We start from the raw sequence: 24952 nt of genomic DNA, 5'->3' as shown, positions 1-24952 counted from the left end.
TGTGAGAGGTAATCTATTTGTTTCATTTTAACTTATTGCACTAGTTCAGTAGTGCAGTAATAAAGAACAGGCCTAGAGACAGGCGTCTGTTCTTTTTAGGGCCAGTTTTGCTAAAAAGAACAGACCCAAGCGCTGAACTGGTGCGCGCAGTTCAGCCGAAAAAAGAACGGACGCAGAAACCGCGTATTCGCGGCTTGCGCGCGCGTGTCATGTGACCGCGTATCGTACGATTGTTTTGACCAGAGAGAAGCCCGATCCGTATGTCGTGAGAGTTAAAAAGTAATTACGGTTTTTCATACGAAGACATTATTTACATAATTGCATGGTACACAAGCGGCTAACCTATGACGTCAACCTTTCAGAGAAATTATCCAAAAGTTTGTTTAGTTACGAGCTGTAGAAAAGTTAAATAATTTCACATCCTACATGTGCATTGTTGCATATAGAGAAAAAAAGAGAAAGATAAGGAATGTTTGTCGAATTTGTCGTATCAAAGAGAGGAACGCGATGATATTTTGTACGTACTTCGAGTCGAAGCTACGCGTATCGCAGGTCTCTAATAGCAACGTATCTTTTTCATGTTCCCGCAGCTGAGCACACGAGCTAATCGACCTCGTTGTTGGCGGCCTAATCCTTTTATCTCGAGCCCGCGGACGACGGGTTCGCCGAATCGAGCGTCGCGAATCGCCGCGCTCGCCCACCGATCGCCATTTTGGCGGCCGTCGGCAGCGACGTGGACACGAACGATTGATAAACTGCTGATAGATAATGCCTCGGATACGGCCGCAGATAAGAGCCGTATTTATAAAGCTACGGTGACTCCGGGGGTCAGCTTCTCGTCGCGCGATCGCCGAGCATGCTGCGAAACAACAGGGGCGCGCTCAAGCAGTTCTGCAACTGCAAGATCCTGCGCGACGGCAGGATCCAGGCGGAGGACCTGTGGGTGCGAGACGGCAGGATCGTGAATCCGGAGAAGGTCTTCTACGACGAGAAGATCAAGCCAGATGTTAGGGTGGACTGCGGCGGCGCTCTGATCTCGCCGGGGTACATAGACGTGCAGATCAACGGTACTTAATCACTTAGGCCCGGTCTACAATGAGTCGTTAGTCGTTAGTCAGAATTCGCAACTATATGTTGATCCTTTTCCTTTCTGGGTGGAAGAAAAAGGACCGACATATAGTTCCGACTTCTGACTAACGACTAACAACTCATTGTAGACCGGGCCTTAACGACGCGCACGTCTCGCGTGAACAGCGGTTGAAAAAGCCTCGGAATGTAGATTGTAAAGCCACAGAGGGAATTGTGTGGAGAAAAGTCCCCTATTGTGAGACGAGTCCCCAATATAAGATAGAGGGGCTTCTGTTAAGTTAGCAGGCGTCGTCTATTGGCTCCACCGTAAATTTATTGCTCCCGAAGTCTGTTTTAGTGGGCAAGTTTATTGTTGGATCGCGTGACCGTCGCGAAAAGGGATTCGCGATTGAATTTGGACGTCGAGAATCTGCTGTCTCATAATAGGGAAGTTTCCTCTGGATACAAAAGTATCTTGTCGAGCGCAAAAGAGCTTGCGAATCGTTGGAGCTGCTGGTCTTCCAGTATCTAATAGGAATCTTACAATCGTATGCTTTTGCAAGTGGGTGATTTTATGTCTGCGTTTACTTCTCAGGAGGATTTGGCATAGACTTCTCGTGCAATGTCGACGACGTGGAGGGTGGCGTCGCCAAAGTGGCCAAGGGATTGCTGGAGCACGGTGTGACGTCCTTTTGCCCTACGCTGGTTACGTCGCCCACTGAGATTTATCACAAAATCTTACCGAGGATAAAGAAGCGAGATGGAGGCAGCCACGGCGCTGGTGTACTGGGCGTCCACGTGGAGGGGCCGTTCATTAGTCCAGACAAGAAAGGTGCCCATCCGGAACATTGTATCAGAAAGTTTGATCAGGTAACACAGTTGTCTGCCGTGAGGAAATTTATGAGATACATCGCCTGACTTGGGCCCAGTTTCACAAACGTCGGTTAACTGTTAACCAGAGTTCGGTCGACTTCCTATCTCTCTCTATCTTGTTATCCAAGAAGAGACAGAGGATCAATTAACCATGGGTTAGCGGTTAAACGACGTTTGTGAAACTGGCCCTTAATAGGGATTTTCCAATAGGGGTTTAAGTCGGTCACTGATATGTACGGTGATCTGGACAATGTGTGTATGTTGACATTGGCGCCTGAGATTCCAAATGCCACGTCCATTATCGAAGAGTTGTGCAGAAGAAATATCAAAGTGTCTCTTGGTAAGTTGAAGTTTTTGTCCGGGTCTGCGGTAGGTGTAAGCCTTCTGCTCCGAGTCGCGACACTAATTCGCTCGAAGATCTAAACTTTACAGCTGGAATCTGGTCAGCTCGCTTAAAACTTGGGGCCCGGTTTCACCAAACGTCGTTTAGCTTTAATCTTAGTTTAATTTACGTTTGTCTGTTCCTGAAGTAACAGAAAGAGGCGAAGGATGAATTAAGCCAAGCTTAAAGTTAGGCGACGTTGGTGGAACCAGACCTTAGGGATTACAGCTTGAAGCAGAGCTGGAAATGTTTTTACAGAAAGAAAGCGTCGCAGTTTAGAGTTTGGAGCAAATGATTACAGGCTTACATTTATCGTAGGCTTAATCTCTCGGTAATAACTTACAGTGCTATAGTTAAATGTAATTTTGGTAATTTGATCGTTTCTTACTTTGGAATAGCAGTAGTTTAATTTTTATAATTTGCGTGTATTGGGTCTGGCAGATTAAAAGATTTCGCTTTAACTCAATTTGTATGACGTATTTCAGGACATTCCGTAGCAAATTTAAACGAAGGAGAAAAGGCGGTTAGACATGGAGCGTCATTTATCACTCATCTATTCAATGCCATGTTGCCCGTGAGTTGTAAAATACTAACGATTCATAATCGGTTTATATTTCCAAAGAAATCTTCTATGTATAGCATTTCTTCAATTGTAGTTCCATCATAGAGATCCAGGATTGGTTGGTCTCTTAACGTCCGACCAAATTCCACCTGGAAGAATCGTTCACTTTGGCATAATCTCCGACGGGATTCATACTCATCCCGCGGCATTGCGGATCGCTCATAGAACGCATCCCGAGGGTTCGTAGTTTTATGTTTCTATATTTACATCGCGACATGTTCTCGCAGTTTTTAATAAAATAGACATGTAAATGCTTATACAGGCCTCGTGCTTGTAACTGATGCAATATCAGCGTTGGGCCTGAAGGAGGGAGTCTATCAACTGGGGCAGTTTAAGATAGAGATACGTAAGGGATGTGCGTATATCGCTGAAACAAACACTCTGTGCGGTAGCATAGCCGAGCTTTCCAAATGCGTGAGACATTTTAAAGAAGCGACAGGTAAATTACATTGAAAAAAAAGTATATTACCATAACGACGTAATCGTAAAATATTTCATTGATTTAATTTGTTGATTGTATCATGTATACTTGTATTTAATGCGTGTTTGCATTGTATCTCTTATTCAGTGTATAATAATCAGCGATGTAATTGCAGGTTGCACGGCAGTCGAGGCTTTAGAGGCGGCGACTTTACATCCCGCGAGAACCCTCGGTATCGATTCTTACAAGGGCGTTCTGAATTTCGGGGCCGACGCTGATTTTATACTACTTGATGAGAAACTCGAATTGTTGTCGACATGGATCTCGGGAGAGTGTGTTTACGAGAAGAATATTGGCAGTGTAAAACAATTTGATGTATAAATGTAAGTAGTATGAATTCAAATCATAATAATTGTGCAAAGCAACAAAGGATACTGGCAACTTGTAACTGGGCGCTACATGATGTGACAGCGACAGGCTTGTAAGACAATACTGCTATAACAAAAAGCCTTAAACTTTTTTCCAGAGAGTAGTTTTTGTACGTTGCACTTAGATTTTTGTAAATTTGTACCTATAGTGTTTTTAGTTGAATAAATACTTGTTATTTTATATAAAATAGATATACAATTGTTATGTGTATATATAAAATTTAGAAATGATCGGATTTCCCTTGATTTTTCAACAAATAGTAATTTATACATAAAATATGTATTTGCAAAACTCGCCTATACTGTACCATACATGTGCAAAAATATTTTACTACATAATAAATACTGTATTTTTATGTACCTACTCTTTTTTTTTACTGAAATGTATAATATGTATATGTAACAATAAATACATGCGCTCTTTTTGTTAAAAAATTTTCATGTTCGTTCTGTAATTTCTATTGGGTGATGTAATAATATGTTATTTAATATTGCATTACAAAATTTCCAAGTAAAATTTAGTAATAGTTTTACAAGAAACAAATTTTAATATAAAATTATATAAGATTATTGCAATACAGTTGTGCATTAAATGATAGATTTTTAAGTCAGATTTGTACTTACAAAGTATCCAAATGTATGTATTGTATTATATTGCACACGAAGTGTCTCTTTATATTAGTTAAAATGCAAAGAATTAAATGTCACGCAAGTGTTAGGTTTTCTATATAATATCAAAATTTTGAATGCTACACACACTGCTGTTTTACCTTCGATCTTTTTGTTTACTGAACTTTAACATATTTAAATTCTCTTGTTTTATAGCACAATAATTCTGTCTAAGCACAAGACATTTCTTTATTCCGCCAATGTTTCTTTTTCTAACTAGTAGTAATAATTAATAAAGCGAAAGAAAGAAAAGGAAAACATAAAACTTGTCCGTTTCTAAGATTCGTTAATTGCTCGTGTCAGATAATGGAAAGGAACGAGTCTTGGTCGATAAATCGCTAGTTGCCACTAATTGATGAATTAATAAACTGCGTCCTTCAAATTACAAATGTACGGCGAATGCCTGATGCCAAATGTATGCGCGGGAGGAATGTCCAGAAGCACCTGAAATACAGTAGTGATTACATTATCATCGTATCACATCATGTATCATTGAATATGGTTACGTTGTACCTTCGAATTCTAACAACGTGTTACTAGAACTATATGTATATCACGTATGTTTTATAATTTACATATATTTTCGACTTTTTTACACATGTTGGATTTGAAAAATTTTCAGTTGATTTTATTTACCTTCTCCGGGCAGTGTGCTCCTGGCCCTGGGATCTGCGAGTGATCGTCAGGTAGCGGAAAACGCGCGCTCATGCTGTACGCTGGGCTCTTCGCTCTGACCGTGTCCGGTTTGATGGCCTCGTATGCACCTGGCCCGGGTACGAGGACACGATCGTCCGTGAAGATCTTTTGCCTACCGGATATCGAGTAGGCGGGTGCCGCTTTCTTGTTACCCTCCTTAGTTCCGCCGAGGGCGGAGGGGATGTTATAGATATTGGGCGCTGAAATTTTATCGATCTATTTTCTCAGAATTTATAACGTATTGTTTTTCATTACGTTACTTCACGCGCAATCGCATCCACCATTTACGTCGTATAATCTTTCGTTTTTTCTTTGTAATACAATTTTTACGATATCTCCATGGAAAATCACATCTCTGACAAAAGTTCGCATCTCGTTGAGTATTTTACGGGGCGCGAGATGTGCAAGTTAACAGAATGATTAAATGCAGCCAATTACCGCGTGAAAAACTAAGTGTTGCGATTTGTATTCCATGCGTGTCAATGTATGAGAATAGAATTGCTGCTACGCAACATGCATTGCAACATGCAGTATCATATTTACCGTAGATCGAACCGATTATTTACCTGGAATGTCGTCTGGTCTGCTCGCAGCTGATCTGAGGCCGAAAGTAAATTGCAACGCTTTCTCCAACAAAAGCATTGCCTTTTCTGGACTGTACTCGCCAGGGCCTAGAATATTAATCGCATGATAAATTATAAAATAAATTGTACATTGATAAGTGGTGAGAACCGTCAAGTTAGAATATTTATGCAAAGAAATAATTATTATTCGCAGTAATAACGAAAGAACCCACCTGGTACGCTGTTCTTCCCGTGCATCTCGGTTTTAACGCCGAAACTATATTGCAGCGACTTAGACATGTTAATTTTCTCGGGGCTGTATGCACCGGGAGCTGCAAAATGAATTGTGAAATGCTTTAATATATTCTCGAAGAGTAATTTATTCTGGTTATCACACTTAGCCCGTGCACAAAACTACACCGTACTAGTACTACGACATATATCTAACAATGAGAAAAAAAAAGTACGACACATAATGTTCACACATTTATTACGTTTATACACACATATTTGTATCACATGTTTATTACGACAGTTCCGCGTAAAATCGGTCGAATTAAAATGTTAAGAAGTCGAAGCACAGCGACAGAATTCCACCTTTCGGCGTCTGTCTCGTTTTTTTTTTACTCTTTCACGTCAGGCATTATTGACCTTAATAGTATTACGTACGTATTATTGTTTCATCCGCAGGTGGTTAGTGGGAAAAGATCGAAGAAGCATTTTAATATGACTACAACATGCCTACTTTAGATTCGCACAGCATTCGTATGTAAGATTTCACGACAAATCCCAGCCAGAAGAAATACATTTCGTTAATTTTCACCAATTACCTGGTGTGTCGCTAGTCTTATATAAGGGCATTCTATTACCGAAACTAAAATAAGGTTTATGTTCCAGATGTCGAGCTCTTTCTGGATTGTATCTATCTGGGCCTACCAAAGCAATATCAGAAATTAATATCTCTCGCGTACCAATTATTACGTACTCATTTATATATTATTATTAGACACGCGGTCCATTAGTTCTCTGTGTTAACTCACACCATTACCTGGTGTATCGCGGCTCTCGTGCAAGGGTTTTCTATTACCGAAACTGAAATATGGTTTATGTTCCAGACTTAGAGCTTTCTCTGGTGTGTAATCGGCTGGGCCTACCGAAAGCAATCAGAAAAATCATATATCATTTTATTATCCTCCATGCCGCTTACGCGCATTAAAGCCCATTTAGAGAACGAAAGATGCAATGTTAATCCACACCGGGTTAATCCACACCGTTACCTGGTGTATCTCTAGGTTTATCCAAAGGTTTCCTATCACCAAAACTGTAATAAGGTTTATGCTCCAGATTTAGAGCTTTCTCTGGTTTGTAATCAGCGGGGCCTATAGGCGAGGCAATCATAAATTAATGTCGTCTCTTATTATTCATTCAATTTTTTTTCTTCGCATGTTAATAGTTTGTCGAAGAAATGTGCATCTCGCTTATCGAGGCGACATGGCATTCACCTGGATTCTCGTTTAATTTTTCCGGCGCCCCTTTCCCGGCCAGGCTGTACTGCGGCCCCTTGTCCAAGTTCACCTTCTCGGGGCTGTACGTGCCAGGTGCTAGGACAAAGTAAACGCCAACGATGAGGAATATCGTAATTGCATTTCAAGAAAGCGTCTGAAACGTACCGGGAACATCGTTAGCCCGCGGAACGTATCCTTTGCCAGCCAAACTGTACTGCGGTCCCTTGTCCAAATTGACTTTTTCTGGGCTGTAGGTGCCAGGCGCTGCATAAAGGTACCATAGTAAAATATACGAATATAGTAGATAAATAATAAATTAATTACCTGGCGTGTTGCTGGGTCTGTCTAAAGGAGTTCTAAGTCCAAAACTGTATTTCGGAGTAACGTCCAACTTGATCTTCTCCGGCGAATACGCGCCAGGTGCTAAGCATTTTAATATTATAATAAATATATTAGTATATTGAAAACTATGTTTCACGAGCAGTTTTACGTACCTGGTGTATCGATAGGTTTCTCCGCAGGCCCTTTACCAGTTAAACTGTACTGCGGTCCTTTATCCAAATTCACTTTCTCCGGACTGTAAGTTCCAGGTGCTGCGAAAGAACAGTAAACGCACGCGATAAAAGAATCCGTTCTCTTCCACACAGGGTAGTATCTAATTACCTGGCGTGTCACTGGGCTTACTCGAAGCATGCCTAATTCCGAAACTGTACTGTGGCGTGTTATCCAGTCTCACTTTTTCCGGCGAATACGCTCCGGGCGCTGAAAACCATGTCACGCTATTACAGCTGCGTACAATTTATTTCGGACTTTTTGCAACTTCGGTATACCTGGCGTATCCGCAGGCTTTTCAGCGTATCCCTTGCCGCTCAAACTGTACTGCGGCCCTTTGTCCAAGTTCACTTTCTCTGGACTGTAAGCACCCGGTGCTGCGGGATAGAAATATAAATATCCGTGATTTTTGTAACAAAATACCGGTTGTAAAATAATTGCACGTATGTAGAGGAAAGTCCCGTATTATGAGATGGGCTTCTAATATGAGACAGCAGATTTTTAGTTTCAATCTTTGTCGCAATGATTGTACGGTCTAAACGCATTCTTCGCTAAACAGACTTTACTCGAGGGGCAACAAATTCACGGCGGAACCAACAGACGATGTCTGTCAATTTAGCAGAAACCCGCTATCTCATAACAGGGGGACGGTCCTCCATATATTACCTGGTGTGTCACTAGATTTATCCGGTGCATGCTTAATGCCGAAACTATATTGCGGCACATTATCTAATCTTACTTTTTCCGGAGAATACGTTCCAGGCGCTGAAAATCGTTTCATCATATTATTACATCTGCAAGCACGGCTTGCTCTGGCAGCCTTTACGCACCTGGCGTGTCCGTGGGCTTCTCGGCAGGCCCTTTGCCAGTCAAACTGTACTGCGGCCCTTTGTGCAAATTCACTTTCTCTGGACTGTACGTCCCAGGCGCTACAAACGTACAATGCACAACGCACACAAATGTATAATGAATATACAATAACGACTATTAATGACGTGCGTTAATTATACCTGGCGTATCGCTGGGTTTCTCCGAAGGGGGTCTAATTCCGAAACTGTACTGCGGCGTAGCGTCCAGTCTAACTTTCTCGGGGCAATATGTTCCGGGCGCTGAAAATCGCATGCTGCTACTTCACGACATTCGTGTCGATTGTCCGTTTTTGAAGTCAATTTATTCAACGACTAATTTTTGTGCCGCAAATTTAAGATTCGTATATACAGTCTATGTCTACAAATGGTAGCTTCGCCATACCTGGAGTATCGGCGAGTTTCTCAGCTGGTCCCCTGCCACTCAAACTGTATTGAGGGCCTTTATTCAAGTTCACCTTTTCGGGACTATACGTACCGGGTGCTAAGAGAAAATCATTTAAGAGACACTTTCTTTTAGAGAAAATCATTTAAGAGACACTTTCTTTTAGAGACACTTTCTCTCTATGATAAGTGACTTATTATACCTGGCGTATCGCTCGGCTTTTCCACAGCGGGCCTTAATCCGAAACTGAACTGCGGCGATAGGTCCAGCTTGACTCTTTCGGGACAATACGCGCCTGGTGCTGTCGAAGAAAAGTCACCGTTGTATTTTGTTCCTTTCTCTTCAGAAAAAAAAGTCATCGATGCTTATATCAGAAACAGATACCTATTCGAATCTGCACGTACCTGGCGTACCGTTGCACTTCTCAGTTCGGCTTTTGCCGGTCAAACTGTATTGCGGGCCCTTCTCCAAATTCACCTTCTCCGGACTGTACGTTCCAGGCGCTACATTGGCAAAGAAGAGGAGACGAATTAATAAAGTAAATAAAAGTGGACGCGTTTATGACGTAACGTACGCGCAAAGAAATTAGAAATAAAATGTCCATTTTGTTTTCTTCAAGACGGGAGAGCATTGCGTATCATCTAATTACTTGTGTTCTCCAATCTCTAATCGTAAAACTATTTCTATTCGAACAAGAAAATGAAATTAACAAGAATCTACGTGCTCACTTGTGTACCTAAAGGCCTGCGCCCGCGATGCTAGAACTTGGTCTAGTTCTGTAAAATGTGCAACCAATCAACTTGCACCTTTTACAGAATAGCTGCAAGTTGACCGACTACACAGTTCTCGAAACTAGAACTTGAACCAAGTTCTAGCATCGTGGACGCAGGCCTCAAGAAAGAGAGAGATTGGGATTCTACTTTAATTTTTCGTCTCTTATATTGTTTCTTCTTGTATTATACCTGGCGTGTCGCTCGGCTTACCGAGCGGCGTTTTAAGTCCGAACGTGAACTGCGGTGTGCTATCCAGCCTCGTCTTTTCGGGACGATAAGTACCTGGAGCTAGACATTTGTCGATGAATTTTCCAAGTTCCATCGTGTATGGCGATTTTCTATTTGCATTACTGTCTCTTAATGGATTAATACACGTGGCGGGAAGACATTAACGGTGTGAGATACGTACGGGGATCCAACATATGTCGCGAGACATGCAACAATACACTTTACGGCGACAAGCGACACTACACTATCCATTGTACACGGTATAATATGCGGCTACGTGTCAGCTTTCAATTTAGCGCGCATTACACATCTCTAAATATCGAATTACGGGAATGTTACTCTATATTTACTTTGTTGACTACGTTACTCGATCTATGTTAATGGCACACAATTACTTTTAGCTAAATTATATTCTAAATGTCACACGTGCACAGTTAAATGCTGTGAATTTTAAGGACACAAACGGAATACTCAGAGGCGTAAGGTGGAATATACCGAGAAAGAAAAATTCTTGCTACCACGATTTCGTAACATCACTTCGAGAAATTTACGGTGCTTAAAAATTTCAATTCATTAGACATTCGTATCGCTAGATTACGTGAATTTTTATGCGTCTATATTTAAAGGAACCACGTTTTTGTACCTAAGCGGCAATTCTTCGGCGATAGCTTTGAATTGATTTTTGATACGACAATCCACAAATGAGGTCCCATAGCTAATCGTCAATTAGTCGTCAATTAGTTGCGACGGCATCGATTTTCCTAAACATTATTTCATCGATGTAACAACATAATATGGTACATTTATCTGTATATATGATTTACGTAATTTGTTACTTGTTAAAAAAATTTTTTTAATATTCCTAGAGCCCTGAAAAATATATCTATTAGGGCCGGTCTCCAACCTCTCGGCAAACTAACTAATAGTTAAATTATATGTCTATCTTTGTTCGATTTAAAGGAAAAACAAAGACGTACATGTGACTTAATTATTATTATAGTTAACGTATCAAGAGGTTGGAACGACCGGCACTTGGTGAAAATAAATGCTGCCCGGGTCGAAATCGAAGTGAGAGAATTATTTCGATTGGGTGAAATCAGATTCGGCGAGTATCGCGATATCAAGCGATTTTAGATAACGCAACTTGAGGTGCATTTTTATTTTGTTATAACACATGTAAATTCCGCTATACGAAATTGCGATCAATATGCTAATTGTAAGTTTCCTGCAGCGTTCTGTTTAGTTACGTATTATCGCATCGAACCTGTGCACTTTTCTCATTAGTTTGCCAAGGATTGCTATTAGCACACGAAATATTCAGATTGCAGCTATTTAATTGACTATATAATTACCGGGCGTATCGCTCGATCTTATCCACACAGCTTTTATGCCGAAAGTGAACGCTGCTGCTCTACACAGTTTCACGATTTCAGTGCGATAATCGCACGGTGCTATGATCGAGATGCAACATTTACATATGTTTCCGTATTATTATTGTAGATTAACATAATATAAGAGTATACGACGTAAGTGGTGCATTTCAATTACTTATCTGCTTGTACAAAAGCTCTCACAGTTACAACGATAAAAAGTATTATCGATAATATTGTGATCAACTGCGCGTAGTTATTTTACAGTCTGATTAATCTCGAGCATGTACGGGATTTATGATAAATTCTAACATTATTGCATTCGAGAACAAGTACACATATTTAATCTACGACAGTTTTGAAACCTTTTCTTTCCGGCGAAGTAAGTACCGTAGACTTTCTATAAATCAACAGTTATTTTATGATATTTACAAACTAGTGTAATAGTCATAATTGATCAGGTCTACCGTGGTAGTCACACGAGTTCTGTCCATAATTAAAAGGTAATCTCTAAAGGAGTTGTAAGTTAGCATAGGGTATTAATTTTCTCCAATAAAAGATAAAAAATAGAGCGAGTATATTCAAAATTAAATCATGATTAATAATGAATCTGCCATAAAATATAAATGTTTTTTTGAAATAAACTAATTCTGCGATAAAAATATTTATAGCAGGGGTTTTTTACTTTACGTCGCACACCATTCCTAAATTTTTATATATATATATATATATAGTTGTAATTGAAATCCGTAGACGAGCATGTATAATCATGTCGCGTAGATTTAGACTTACCAGGTGTACAGCTGACCTTCTCGACTTGTGTTTTAACGCCGAAGGAATATTTCGGCGAGCTATCCAGAATAACCTTTACCGCCTTTTGCGGATTGTAATCGCCTGGTGCTGGTGTAATTTCCGGTTTCGTCGATTTCGTTCGGCCGTACAGCGACAAGGCAGGTGCGGCATCCTTTCCTAGAAAATTGTTTAACACTGTGTTACTGTCTTTATACATTAAACAAACTTATTTAACTTTTAACATTTTTAATAGTCATTTTTGTTGATAATTGATACGCGACATTACATCTTTCATTAGAATCTTTAAGAAACCTTTGAACTTTTTAAGTAAACAAATGTTGGGCAAAAACTAACCGGTGGAAAAAATTTTAAAAATTCATGATAATATTATTTATAAAAGAGTTTATATTTTAAATGAAGGAAAAAATATAAGTTACTGTATGATTTAATAAATTAAAGTGCGTTATTATCCGAAGCAGGTCGAGCCTAAAAAGTTGCACACGTATCGATCGTGCCGGTTCTATTCAAGCACGAAGCGAAGGAATTTCGTGAACATTGGCCATTAAAATGTATCATTCTTATGGAATATCGGCGGTTTGGAGTTTGGTCGATATCTCGGCCGACGGAACTTGCAAGTTCACGGAGCAATCACGCATCCATATGAGGTGCTTCTACCTCGCTTAATGCTTTAATGTTATTATCGTATTTCAATTCATGAAAAAGACAATAGTTATCGCACGTTATTTATTTCCAATAAATGCTCTGGTGAAATACTTTAAATCTATTATAAATATTATGTACTCATCGTTATAATTTTTGTGGAAAAGTTTTTGTTATAATTTTAAACAAATATTCTGTTTGGTATCACATATTTACCTTTTGCGCTAAGCCCGGAGACATTATATTGTCCAGGACCAGGTCCGGCGCTATTGTTTTTCGCTGCATGTCTGAAAAATTTGCAATACATGAGATTACAATAGAATTGTAAAATCGAGCCTAAACTAGAAAATCATAAGACACACTTTAGAGTAGTTTAGAGCTGTGAGACAAAACAATAACGTTTCTTTAATATACTGCAAGATTAAGGCAAGATTTTCACAGTCTTAAAGTATTAAATTTATAAAACAATTTATAAAGTAACACTTTGAAAAGTGACTATTAAATTGAAATTAAATTCAGACCTAAATTATTAATTTTACCTGCTGCCAAAGGAAAATGCCGGTGCCCTTTCTCGTTTGGAATCTGTAACTGTTTTTCCTACAAATATTACAAAGTATTACCGCATGATAGCATCGTATAATTATTATCACATATTACATTACGGTTACATACATATATTATCGCAGAAGAGCTAATAATTGCTGCTTAATTTAAAAAGAATCGCAAAAAATTACAAGGCTAAACATTATTATTATAGTGCGGAAGTAGTTCCGTTAATTATAAACCGCACCGTCGTTGCGTGTAGCTCGTAAGTCATGAATACATAACGATTGAAATGCAACCATGCAGATGATGGTTGTAACGATATGCTAATTAATAAGTTCAACTGCGTCACAAGAGTTTTGCTGACGAATTAATTCTCACGATGAAGTGGAGTTTGCGTTTTATCGCGTTTTTTTTTTTACAAAAAAGTGCTATAAATTATCGTCAAAATTATGCAAAACTTATAAACGTAATTATGAATATAACACAATTTTTTTAAATATTCTATCTTATCAAGCGTTCTCGAAAGATTAATTGATCTGTAATGAATAGCTCCAGTGAATAAATAAAGAATAAAAAGAATTTTTCTATTTATACACATCGAATATAATCATACGAGTAAATTGTATAACGTGTACAAATTATGTAATTGTAAATATTATAGGAAAAAACAAGATAAGACATGATGAATTATTATTTCAAATTAAAGCACAGATTCGTTTTTAGTGTCGATTGTTTATGAATAATGGTATAATTACTATTTCTGTAAAGAGTAGATATTATATAATTTAAATACTTACCTATTAATGGTGGTAAAGTTACGCAGGCCGGTCCCGGGCTGCTGTATTCGGCGGCAATCGGGCCTCGTCTTTTTGTAGGTGTCCAGGGTCTCTGTGTCACTCCGACCATGATGCCTGAGAGTGTGTCCAGCTACTTTTTCTCTGTCAAAATTTACAATATAATCATTCGCCCTATAACGATTGCAATGAAAAGGGGATAGTCTATAAATTTTATGGAAAGATGTAATGGTATTTAGTATAAAAAATAACTGTTCTATAATATAACAATAGCTCAAGCGTCTCCTTTGCGCCCAAAGATCTAGTTTCAACGTGGCTTTGGCTTTTCAAGAAAATCATCTCTGGAGGAACCTGCGCTATACTCAAGATTTTCAATTTTTCGTGCGCATGTAGATATTTTTAACGCGTCCGGAAAGTAAAAGGCATCGGTATTTTTTCACGAACTCCTCGAACGAACGGGATTCTTTCTGGCGCGGACAGCGAAACGCGCGTACACGCGGTGTCCATGAATTATGCAATGAAGGCGACCTCGAAGTCTCGGGGGCACGCACAGAAACGACTCATGGCGAACCATATAAGAGCATGTCCATGATGGGTATTCGCGACGATCGCCCACCGCTCGAGTTCTGGTCCAAAGCGGAGAGTGAGAGCTTCAAAAGTGCCCAAATATATGGCGGCCGATGATGACGGTGACTCATGCTCACTTATCATACAGAGTAGCATGTATACGTGCCAATCATTGACGCGTAAAATGCACCGTACACTCCATTAAACTTCGAAAAGATTCGAGCGATTCATCATTTTTTCTTCAAGTTTTCAGGTAGCTCTCCTCCAAATTTGTCCTCTTTAGGATAATTTTTCATATATCAAAGTAATTTACTTAGATCTAATTTTAGACCTAAGAACTACTTTTTACAAGATCATGTACAAAACTTAACATTTACAAAATTTTACGAAGTAGCATTAAGAAAAGATATTTTGATTCAAAATAACAGTAAATATTTCTTAAAGAAACAGATATCTCTTTTTCCTTTATTTCCAAGACACACACACACACACTCTCTCTCTCTCGCTCCCCAAACAGAACTGATATTTTAGAAATACATATAATTTGCACGCATAATTAGCGGCGTTGTTCATGTTAGATCATATCCGATCATATTAGATCAGATCTTACGCATGACCAATGAAAAAAATTTCAAAGAATACTACGAAGTTAAGTAAAGTGTCGCCCACGATAAAGTGTTTTATGACGACTGATTCCTAATAATCACACAAACACACATCGAATATGGCAGACGTGGTCGAGTTTATTATACCGAATTCCTTACATCATCGAAAGCCAAAGAAGCTAAAATACGAAGAGAAATATTATCTCGGAGGAAAATGCAAAACTGGGGAAGATAATAAAATATATTAATGTCAAAGCTACACCTTCTACACGACTAGCCACCAAGCTTACTCGTCTTACAATTCTTTTTCGTCTTCCTTTTTTTTTTTGTTAATATTTATGACTATATCATTGAGTATTAATCGATAAGATAAAACACACAATACGGTCCTTACGACGTAGAAATATTCATGAGGAATATAAATAACGTTGAGCGATATTATTTGCCTCTTTTCCATCCGCATCATAAGCTATATGTACCTAAATGACATCATGTGGTATGTACTTATGGCAAAAACGCGATTCTGACGACTAAGTATATTCGCGTATATCCATATCGAGATGACACGCGGATACGCGTATGCCGATATACGCGTACACGTGCGTATATGTAGCATTTCATTATCCAAATATGGGAATGAAAGTAGAGTGGCGATCGATACATAAGAGTATGTACAGATGTGTGTCGTGATGTCGCCAAAACTGGAGAGAGAGAGAGAGAGAGAGAGAGAGAGATTGTGAAATATTGGTAAATGCGAATCTTAGAAAGCGAACGATTCCTGCGAAGAAAAATCGTGCCTTTTCCTCGCGTTTTGTTATCACCCGGCAATTTACATACATGATAAATGAGACACGATGGAATTAGCAGATAATAAATCAGACGTGTACAAGAAAATGACTTTTTTAAATTATTACTAAATTGCGATGGGTTATTTTAAATAATGACGAATGGTTGTGAAAAGTACCTAAAAATAAAATCAATAGTAACATAAAATATTCATCTTTACATAATATACACGGTACAAAATCGTGTGTTCAAATGTTAACATTTTCTTCTGTCATCAAGATTTGATGCTTGCTTCAATGTAAAATTAACATAAAACGTGTACGTTATTATTTTCTTTATGTGTTATATTTATGTTAACATAATAACTTTCCGAGTTTTTCTAACACTATTTCATAAGATCAATCAAAACATGTAACGTCGACATTTCTTAAAAATGATTTCAACTATTCTGATTTGTAATTATTCGCACAGTTTACTTATCCTGTCTGTTTTAATGACATCACACTTAAGGTTGAAAGAATATAAACATAAATGTGCAGTATAGCGTTGATAAATTAACATTTTAAATTTGTCAAAATGTCACACACGCGATAAATGTTAGTTTAACTTAAAATTTAGAGTGGACTTTTTGGGACGTGTAAAAAATGTTAACATTAACATTTTATCTTTTACTGTGTATGGGAAACATAAGCGTGGCAAACTGATTATTATTATCTTTAACGCAGTTCTAATATCAATCTAATAAAATTATAACGTTGTCACGTGTTATTACTCGTGGACACTGCGTTAAATTACATTGTATTCGTTGACGATAATGTGAATGTAATAAGCAGCTTCAGAGAGAAAATCTTTAAAATCTCGTTTGTCCATTTTTTTCTTTTATTCTAAGAAAATACTTTATTGGTACGTAATTGATTATTTTAATTATGTTGGGACCAAATAATTATTTTCGAATTTATATAATATACGTTATAATGTAGAAACTAGCAATTCTGCTAACGATAACAGTAATGGCGAATTTCTAACGTGTGATTGGGCTAACTATAGGTTATTCATTGAATACGTTGATCCATAACTGTTATGGATCGTGGATGTGTACTTGTATCCTTGTCATTGATCTTCTCATATAATTTACATTAGCTTATAACAGAGTGTCGATTACTCTGTTAAGTTAACTCACGAGTAATTTTTAACATAAAGTATATTATTAAAATAGGATTCTATTAAATGGGGTATTACTTATTAACAAATAATATAAATTTGGCTATTACTTCGCAAGTTTGCAAAGTGAAAAATTCCTTAAAATATATGTGTATGCTCTTCCATAATTCAGAATCATAAAAATCCATAATCTTAGGCTTTTATAGCCGAACTTATTTGCTACATTGAAATATTTCTGTGGTGTATCCATTCGCGCGTTAATATATGCAAACATATCGGAAACATTAATAATATTCTATTAACAATATTTTAGATGCGGGGATTAACTATTTGTGCCTGTCGTTCACGATTAATTAATTAATCGCTGCAGTTAATGATAACTTCCAATACGTCATTTCAAAGTATTTCATGAGATTGATAATTTTGTTCTCCATGTATCTTTTTATGTCAGCACTATCGATTATACATTAATATTAACTTATTACATACATATTTATTTATTTGTTTTAATAATTGTCCCGAATTTTCACGTGAAATTATAACGTGTTCACGTAATCTTCGGTTATCACAGTAAAAATATTTCACTTTACAAGACAAACTTACTTACACGGTACAAGCGTTCGCAGATAAGACAAGATATAATATCGTCAGCGAGAGGTGAGAACAGCTGACAACGACGATTCTCCTTGTAAGATAATCACGCTGGCTCGATTGTCGCCGGTCGTTCGAAAAACTATCAATAGCCGGTGCCGTAAACACAGACGTACGCCTAAGACGCGTCGACTTACGACTGAGGCATAAACATCAAGGTATCACAGCATGTACCTGTTTCCCGGATTCACGTTCCCCACCTTTTGCGGCTCGTGATTCGATTGGGAGAATCTGAAACGCAAGCGCCTGCGAGTTGCTTTTGCCTCGTGCGCAGAAACTGGAGCACAAATCAGCACGGGTGAAGATTTCAACGCAAGAGCAGAGATAACTCGGAAATTTGCAATCAATTAATTTATTGCTATCTATTGCTATCTAAATATATTGTATTATTAGGTAATTTATTGAATTTACAACAGATGCTAATAAATTATGTTTGACTCAAGTTTTCTGAAATAAAAAATAAAACTTGCAAATTAAAAGGATATTTTTTACAACAATCATGTATATGTATATGTTGTTACAAATTAAAATATATATTAACATTTTGTGTATTAATAAATGTTTGTCGAAAAAATATTTTTAATTCACTTATTTAACTATTTCTTAATTATTTCTAATTCTCTTATGATATCTTGTTAAATAAATCTTTTTCTTTTTTAATACTCTTCAGCTTAATTTAAATCTATCTTTTTAAATCCATTTTTGCAAAATTATGTTTTATTAAATTGACACTAGAAAAGTATTTTTAATGTTTGCTTTTTAGAAAAACGTTTGCTATTTAGTTGAAATAATTAAGGTTATAACGTAATAAATAACAGTATAATAATTGCATGCATATTGAAATAATTAAGCATGTGTAGGTGCAAATGGAATATTCGATTAATTAATTTTCAATTACTTCAATTTATCTTAATTAAATTAAAGCTTGCATAATATAACAAAAATTAAAATTTAGGACTCTGACACGTAGATATGCCTACATTTCTATCAATTTTTTAACAATAACAAGCGATTATTGTTTCAGTATAAAGCATTTTTAATTAAAAAAATCTTAACAGAATATCTCTTTGCCGTCATTTATTATGACAGTCTAGTCAGCAGCTACTTATCAGTAGAAAAAGCACTCAGCAATCAACACGTAGAACAATTTAGCTTAACACACAACTCTCCTGTATAAGTCACTGGTTTTTAAATGTGTTGTCTGCTATGGCGTGAGCTCCTAATTTTAGCTGATTTTTTCTTTTTTATTTTCAGGACTTGACGAGGTTGGCGAAGTCAAGGATAGAGATTGGGCACGTCGGGGTGCGTGGGTTGCGAAATCGCGTATGACCAATATTGGAAACGAGAGAGGATTAATGTTGTTAGGTACATTTAAGTGGCCAAATTTATCATGAACCGTTCCGCAGATAATAAATCCAAAATAAATTCTGGGGAGAAAATCTCTTGAATTTTAGAGAGAAATTCGAGAGGAACTATTTTATGCTTCATAATGAAAATTTGATACCTTGAGAATTTAAAGTCAATGTTTTCCCTTGCTGAGGAAATATTACTTATTCGATCTAATAAAGAATGCATCGACCGTTGCGTCGACAATTTAAAATTAAAATTAATATGAAAAATTTTAATCACTATACTTATAATATTTTTTTTATACAGTATTCTATACATCAGAATTAAATAACTATATAACTGAATGTGAAACTTATAATAAATTACGAGTCCCGTGGATTTTTTACGTCTATAACAAAAACAAACGTTCATCGAAATCGTAAGAAATTCTGATCTTCTCTCATGCGTTTGAATGACGACATCTTTTCTTTTTGCTCCAGGCTTATACTCCGCGAGGCTGAAGGATTTTCATTCGTAAGAGAACCGGTTGAGTATCATACAGCAGCTTGAAAAGAGGCACTGTTGTTAACAGCGCGACAAGGAAGGGAGGGCATTTGATCCTCTTCTCCCTCTCTTTTCTCATCGCCAATGTAACAGAACGGGTGGCTCGACATAGTGACTCGACAGCTAGTAGGATAGACATTAAGTACGAGGAATTCTTAGTCATACGTATTATTAATCCCAAGTGTGTCCATTAATCCGCTACGTGTAACCCAAGGTATAAATGCATGCGACACAGTCGCGAGTGTAAGGTGTCCAGCCGTGAGGAACTCAGTTTCATAAAGAAGATATAAAAATGCTAGAATATTATGAATGTGCGCTTCTTATATATTGAATATTATATCAGCGTGTAATAGTGTGATCGAAAGAAGAAAAAACTTTCCTATAGGTTCGTACTATAAAATTGTCTATGAACAGATTATTATGGAGGATATTTTTTATTTTAATCATTCCAAGATAATATTATTGAAAATTATTAGTAGCGTCGAAGAATGTTCCGGACGGAAATTAAAGAAAATTATATAAAAATATGTGGTATATCGATCAGTCATGGATAACCAATTGTAATCATAGCACTTCCGATTTTTAAATTTAATTATATTAAATTACAAAAACGTAATGTAAATGTAAATATGTAATAAATATGTAAACGTAAATATGGAGAGACCACATTAAAAATACTTTGTAATAATCGAAATATTAGAAAATATTAAAAAATATCTATAGAATTCTGAATAGTCTACCTCTTGATAGAATGAACAATTTGCATTAATTTGAATTGTTTTCTCGCCACTCTTTTTTAATCGCCAATCGAGAAAAGAGTTGTTCTGTCGATAATTTACGTTACGAATTTGAAACGCAGGATTCAATTCTAAACGCAGGAAGCGGACGTCCGGACTTTTATCGTGTATAACACATAATAGAGGCGACCCAAGAGATCAATCCAAGATTCGCGTTTCACTGGACAGGTGATTGGATTTATTGTAAAGCGGCAGGTGAACAAAATGAGAACGTCAGTGGCGACAACCATTGTGCAACTAGCGAAATAACGGTGGAACGCTTAATTGGCACTCCAATAAATTGTGACGGTGAGATCACGATCAGGGTCGCTATATATGAGAGCTCTCGTACCCACGCATAAAACTGGGCGGCTTGCAAATGTAATACACCATGCCAGCGACAACGTTTCTCTGTCTGCCCATTTAGTCTTTTATACACATGTTTCCACCAGAAGATTCTCGCACACTAACGAAGAGCGGAAATTCGAGCAACGAAAGCTAAACGAGCAACTTTTCAGAGCAGTTTGTGTCTGTATTAATGTATAGACAACTTAAAAAAAACGACTTCGATTATTTTATTCATATAAATTTTACGGAAATAATTTTACAACTTGTCTTTACATTTCTTTGTTTGAGTGTCCCTTTTTTTTAAGATATTGGTGAGAACTGACAAAAATTTTAATTTAGTTAAAAAAAATAGTTTGGTTAAAAATATGATTATTTTGCATATTAGATTTTGTCACTGAAATTATATATAAAATATAAATAAGATTTAAATGTTTATGTAAATGTTTATTTAAAAGTATTTGCAGTTGTTAAAATCTCTCTATCTCTCTTTTTCCCTCTATGGATGCATCTTCTTTAAAAAGACAGATTTTAATATTTTATATAATTTCTAAGTTTGCATTCGCTATAATTATTTTCTAAATTTAAACAACAATTCCAAGTTTAAGTCAAACAAATGAGAGCGTCTTTAGGTCCGAGCAAGATGTGGGTAGCTCAATAACTGTAATCTAAAATATGAATTCATATACCATAGAAACCGGCGCGCAGGACAAGGTGGAAAACGGTATAGGAATTCACGTTTTAGATTACAATTATTGGACTACCAACATCTTGCTCGGACCTGAGGGCGCTCTCGTTTGTTCGATTCATATCACAATGGCCCTGTTTAACTCTATTTGTCTAAGTTTGAGATTTTATTTTCAGACAATAAAATGGATCTCGAAGAGGATTCGCTGCAGGAACGCCTGCTAAATGTCTGCGAGTCTACTCCAAGCGGCGCGCAAATACTTTACAAGCTACTGCTGGATGCCTTACGGTCCAAGAACTTCCGTTCTTTTAAAAATACAATAGAACATAACTTGAAGAGGCAGCCGCCTATTCTGAATATCAACCACATCTATCCAAACACGGAGGAAACATGCCTCGATACAGCGAGCAAAAATGGGTTAACGGAGTTCGTGGAGTTTTTATTGCTTCAAGGTGCGAAACCTAACAGAGTGAATGAAGCGCATAATCGCGCTCCTATCCACTTCGCTACCGAAGGCGGACACGTGGACACATTGGCAGTTTTGCTAGCGGAACCAACGATAAATCCAAATCTCGAAGCGGGACGGCAAACTGCCTTGCACATCGCGGTGAGAAAGAATGACCTGACCTGCGCCGGTCTGCTGCTGGAGAAAGGTGCCAGCGCAAGTATTCCGAATAACAAGGGCCTGACGGCCCTCCACTTGGCGGCGATGAAGGGCCAGGGGGATATGGTGGAACTGATACTAGGGAAAAGCCGACAGAGTCCAGATATCGACACCTACAAAGATTACAACGACCAGACGACGCGAGAGGTGATTCAGCAGAGGCTGCCGGACGTGTCGTTACCACCCAAATGTGGAAATCGCGAGGTAAACGTGCACGATCTTAAGTACTATTTGATCGCCAACGACGAGAAGAACTTCCTGAATAGTATGGAGCTTGTCAAGACGGAGGTTCTTCACGGCGTAGCCGAGGAGCTGTTGGAAATGACCGCGCAGCGAGGTTTTCACCGGGCCGCGATTGAAATCCTGGAAAAACTCAAGGGCAGACAGTTTAGCGTAAAGAAAGCCGCGCAGGCGGCCGTTCAGCACAGCGATCACGCTATTCTTCAGGTGCTGCTGAAAGTGGAGCCAAGTGCGGCCAACGACCTGATCCTGAACGCCTGTCTCGAGCTGGGGATGCCGGGGAAACGAGGGGCCGACAGCACGACCGATCGCCTCGAGTGTCTGAAGCTGATCCTGGAACAGGAGAACGTGAATGTCCGTTGCAGCGATAGTAAGTGCACGAATATGGCAAACAATAGAATAAAAGCGACACCTTCGAAACAGCAGATAAGCATAGGAATTATGCTCCGCTCTTCTTTTCTTATCGCAATCGATCCGGTTTTACAGATAAAGGCAACACTCCGCTACATTACGCGGCCGGGGCTAACTGTCGAGAAGCGGTGACTTTGCTTCTCAACCGAGGCAGCTACATCGGTCACATGAACAAGTTCAATGTACCGCCTGTCGCGGACATCTCGGCACACACGCTGTCGCGCTACTTCGACGACTGTCTGCAGACGCGGAAGGACCGGGCGAACGAGTACACAATTGAATTTAACTATCGCTGCTTGATGCCGAACGACGTCCCAGCGGAGCATGACCAGGCTCGCCGAGCGGCGCGCGAAATGGAAGTGTTCAAATACATCGCCGGCAACGGCGGTCTCAAGCACCTGCTGAAACATCCGCTGCTCTCTTCCTTCCTGTATCTCAAGTGGCACAGAATACGGCACGTTTTATACGCGAATTTCGTCTTCTACGTCGCCTTTTATATCGCGTTACACGCTTACATCCTTAGCATGACTTACGACACACAGAGAGAGAACAAGACGCAAGCTGCCAACGGCGACTCTGACAGGCCGTTGGAAAGTACGTTGCGAATTGTCTGGTACCAGAACAGCTCCCTGTGGGCCATCACCACTATCCTGTTGCTGTTGTTCATCCTCCGAGAGACTCTCCAATTCGTCTCCTGCTCCAGGCGTTATCTGACGAGCATGAGGAACTGGCTGGAGGTCGCGCTGATCACGTTCACCATCGCCTTGCTGTGCGGCGCGGGTCTCCAGGTCGCTGCCGTGGTGATCCTGCTGTCCGCCTGGGAGCTGGTGATCCTGATCAGCCAGCATCCGCGCCTGTCCACCGGCATCGAGATGTTCCGGACGGTCTCCTTCAATTTTATGCGCTTTCTGTTTCCCTACCTGTTCCTCATCCTCGCATTCGCCCTGGCCTTCTACACGCTCTTCAAAGACGGCAACGACACGAATTTCCCCGATCCCGGCCTCTCGCTCTTCAAAACTGTCATTATGCTCACCGGCGAGTTCGATGCCAGTGACATCCCGTTCATCTCGCATCCCGTTTGGAGCCACATCGTGTTCATGCTGTTCGTCTTCTTCATCGCTATCGTGTTGTTCAATTTACTCAATGGTCTGGCGGTCAGCGACACCGCTGAGATTCTCTCTAAGGCCGAGTTGGTCGGACTTATCTCTCGAATACGTTTGATCACCTACATCGAGGATGTGGCGGTGGGCGAGCCTTTCCGGCATTGCTCTTGCTGCAATTCGCGATTGTCGCGGTGGAACCCTTTCGGCTTTCTCGCTAAGAGAATTCTTTTGTTCCCTCATCTCCTGAGGGACGGTAAGATTAGTGTCAAGCCGTGCGACAGCTTGGACGCTTACGATAACGATAGATATTACGAGAGGTACGTTCGCAGCGAATCTATAAAGCGCGACAAACAGTGGATCACCTGGAGAATGGATCCTGACATAATTAAACAAGCTAAACGTATTATCTACAATAAGAATCAATTGACAGACAATGAAAGGTTTTCGATTATGTTAAAGAAATTGTGGGAGGAAATAGCGGAGATAAAGACACTTTTGAAAAAATAAACTCTGCACTGGAGAATAATATAATATGAATAATATATGGTAGAACCTGTAAGATAGAATTACTAATGAGTATTCCAATTTATTCTGAATTATTCTGAACTGTCTGGAACTTTTTAAACTCATGTAATAACGTACTTGTAAGTCTACATATGAAGCTTAATTTTAGAAATCGCATTTAAATAACATTGTTGAATATTTATACTTTAAATTTTATAACCGATAAAACTTAGCAAAACAACCGTGTAAATAGCTACAAAGTTCAACAAACTGTTGAGCGCAACAGTGCAAGCACGTAATATAAAAGAACTAATATTAATATTAAGTAATGTTAAAAGTACATTATTTAAAAAATTATTATTTTG

General features: G+C 38.6%; 3 protein-coding genes across 17 annotated transcripts; 2 read left to right on the top strand and 1 right to left on the bottom strand.

Annotated features, from left to right (window-relative positions):
* Positions 1-189: 189 nt before the first annotated feature.
* Positions 190-4154, top strand: LOC105570514 (putative N-acetylglucosamine-6-phosphate deacetylase). Of its 2 annotated transcripts, none has more exons than XM_012027770.1 (8): positions 190-279; positions 591-1067; positions 1664-1938; positions 2152-2281; positions 2809-2897; positions 2980-3124; positions 3208-3384; positions 3542-4154. In XM_012027770.1, the coding sequence occupies exons 2-8, from the start codon at positions 857-859 to the stop codon at positions 3745-3747; spliced, it is 1233 nt and encodes a 410-aa protein (XP_011883160.1). In that variant the 5' UTR covers positions 190-279; positions 591-856; the 3' UTR covers positions 3748-4154. The 2 variants fall into 2 exon arrangements, with proteins under 2 accessions (XP_011883160.1, XP_011883161.1); XM_012027771.1 differs by lacking the exon at positions 190-279 and adding an exon at positions 325-517.
* A 61-nt stretch (positions 4155-4215) lies between these two features.
* LOC105570512 (nucleoporin NUP2) lies at positions 4216-18125 on the bottom strand. 11 transcript variants are annotated; one of them, XM_012027760.1, is made up of 26 exons: positions 17916-18125; positions 14197-14337; positions 13393-13450; positions 13070-13140; positions 12194-12370; positions 11384-11482; positions 9993-10091; positions 9435-9533; positions 9233-9370; positions 9031-9129; positions 8790-8888; positions 8610-8708; positions 8446-8544; positions 8058-8156; positions 7891-7989; positions 7722-7820; positions 7552-7650; positions 7393-7491; positions 7225-7323; positions 7000-7101; positions 6771-6872; positions 6553-6654; positions 5956-6054; positions 5726-5830; positions 5100-5359; positions 4216-4907 (listed from the first exon to the last, which is right to left on the bottom strand). In XM_012027760.1, exons 2-26 carry the CDS (start codon positions 14303-14305, stop codon positions 4824-4826), a joined length of 2694 nt encoding a protein of 897 aa, XP_011883150.1. In that variant the 5' UTR covers positions 14306-14337; positions 17916-18125; the 3' UTR covers positions 4216-4823. The 11 variants fall into 11 exon arrangements, with proteins under 11 accessions (XP_011883150.1, XP_011883149.1, XP_011883153.1 ...); XM_012027759.1 differs by having other exon boundaries at positions 17920-18125; XM_012027763.1 differs by having other exon boundaries at positions 6592-6654; positions 17920-18125.
* Positions 18126-19155: 1030 nt separating this feature from the next.
* On the top strand, positions 19156-24943 carry LOC105570511 (transient receptor potential cation channel protein painless-like). 4 transcript variants are annotated; one of them, XM_012027755.1, is made up of 5 exons: positions 19156-19328; positions 19793-20241; positions 20716-20821; positions 21842-22939; positions 23056-24943. In XM_012027755.1, the coding sequence occupies exons 4-5, from the start codon at positions 21850-21852 to the stop codon at positions 24588-24590; spliced, it is 2625 nt and encodes an 874-aa protein (XP_011883145.1). In that variant the 5' UTR covers positions 19156-19328; positions 19793-20241; positions 20716-20821; positions 21842-21849; the 3' UTR covers positions 24591-24943. The 4 variants fall into 4 exon arrangements, with proteins under 4 accessions (XP_011883145.1, XP_011883148.1, XP_011883146.1 ...); XM_012027758.1 differs by having other exon boundaries at positions 19157-19328; positions 19793-20167; positions 20735-20941; XM_012027756.1 differs by having other exon boundaries at positions 19157-19328; positions 20735-20941.
* The last annotated feature ends 9 nt before the right edge of the window (positions 24944-24952 follow it).

Source organism: Vollenhovia emeryi, unplaced genomic scaffold (assembly GCF_000949405.1).
Source record: "Vollenhovia emeryi isolate VEMERY1.0 unplaced genomic scaffold, V.emery_V1.0 DF939120.1, whole genome shotgun sequence".
Lineage (NCBI taxonomy): Eukaryota > Metazoa > Arthropoda > Insecta > Hymenoptera > Formicidae > Vollenhovia > Vollenhovia emeryi.
The sequence above is the reverse complement of the archived record's forward strand: the minus strand, read 5'-3'. Positions and strand labels throughout refer to the sequence as shown.

Coding starts and splice junctions, on each gene's coding strand:
- LOC105570512 (XM_012027760.1), bottom strand. CDS start 14,305: ATGGTCGGAGTGACACAGAGACCCTGGACACCTACAAAAAGACGAGGC. Junction 8,889..9,030: donor GAAACTCGCCGATACTCCAG/GTATGGCGAAGC, acceptor TGCGATTTTCAG/CGCCCGGAACATATTGCCCC. Junction 6,655..6,770: donor CGAGAGCCGCGATACACCAG/GTAATGGTGTGA, acceptor TTGCTTTGGTAG/GCCCAGATAGATACAATCCA.
- LOC105570514 (XM_012027770.1), top strand. CDS start 857: ATGCTGCGAAACAACAGGGGCGCGCTCAAGCAGTTCTGCAACTGCAAG. Junction 2,282..2,808: donor AAATATCAAAGTGTCTCTTG/GTAAGTTGAAGT, acceptor GACGTATTTCAG/GACATTCCGTAGCAAATTTA. Junction 2,898..2,979: donor TATTCAATGCCATGTTGCCC/GTGAGTTGTAAA, acceptor CTTCAATTGTAG/TTCCATCATAGAGATCCAGG.
- LOC105570511 (XM_012027755.1), top strand. CDS start 21,850: ATGGATCTCGAAGAGGATTCGCTGCAGGAACGCCTGCTAAATGTCTGC. Junction 22,940..23,055: donor GAATGTCCGTTGCAGCGATA/GTAAGTGCACGA, acceptor CCGGTTTTACAG/ATAAAGGCAACACTCCGCTA.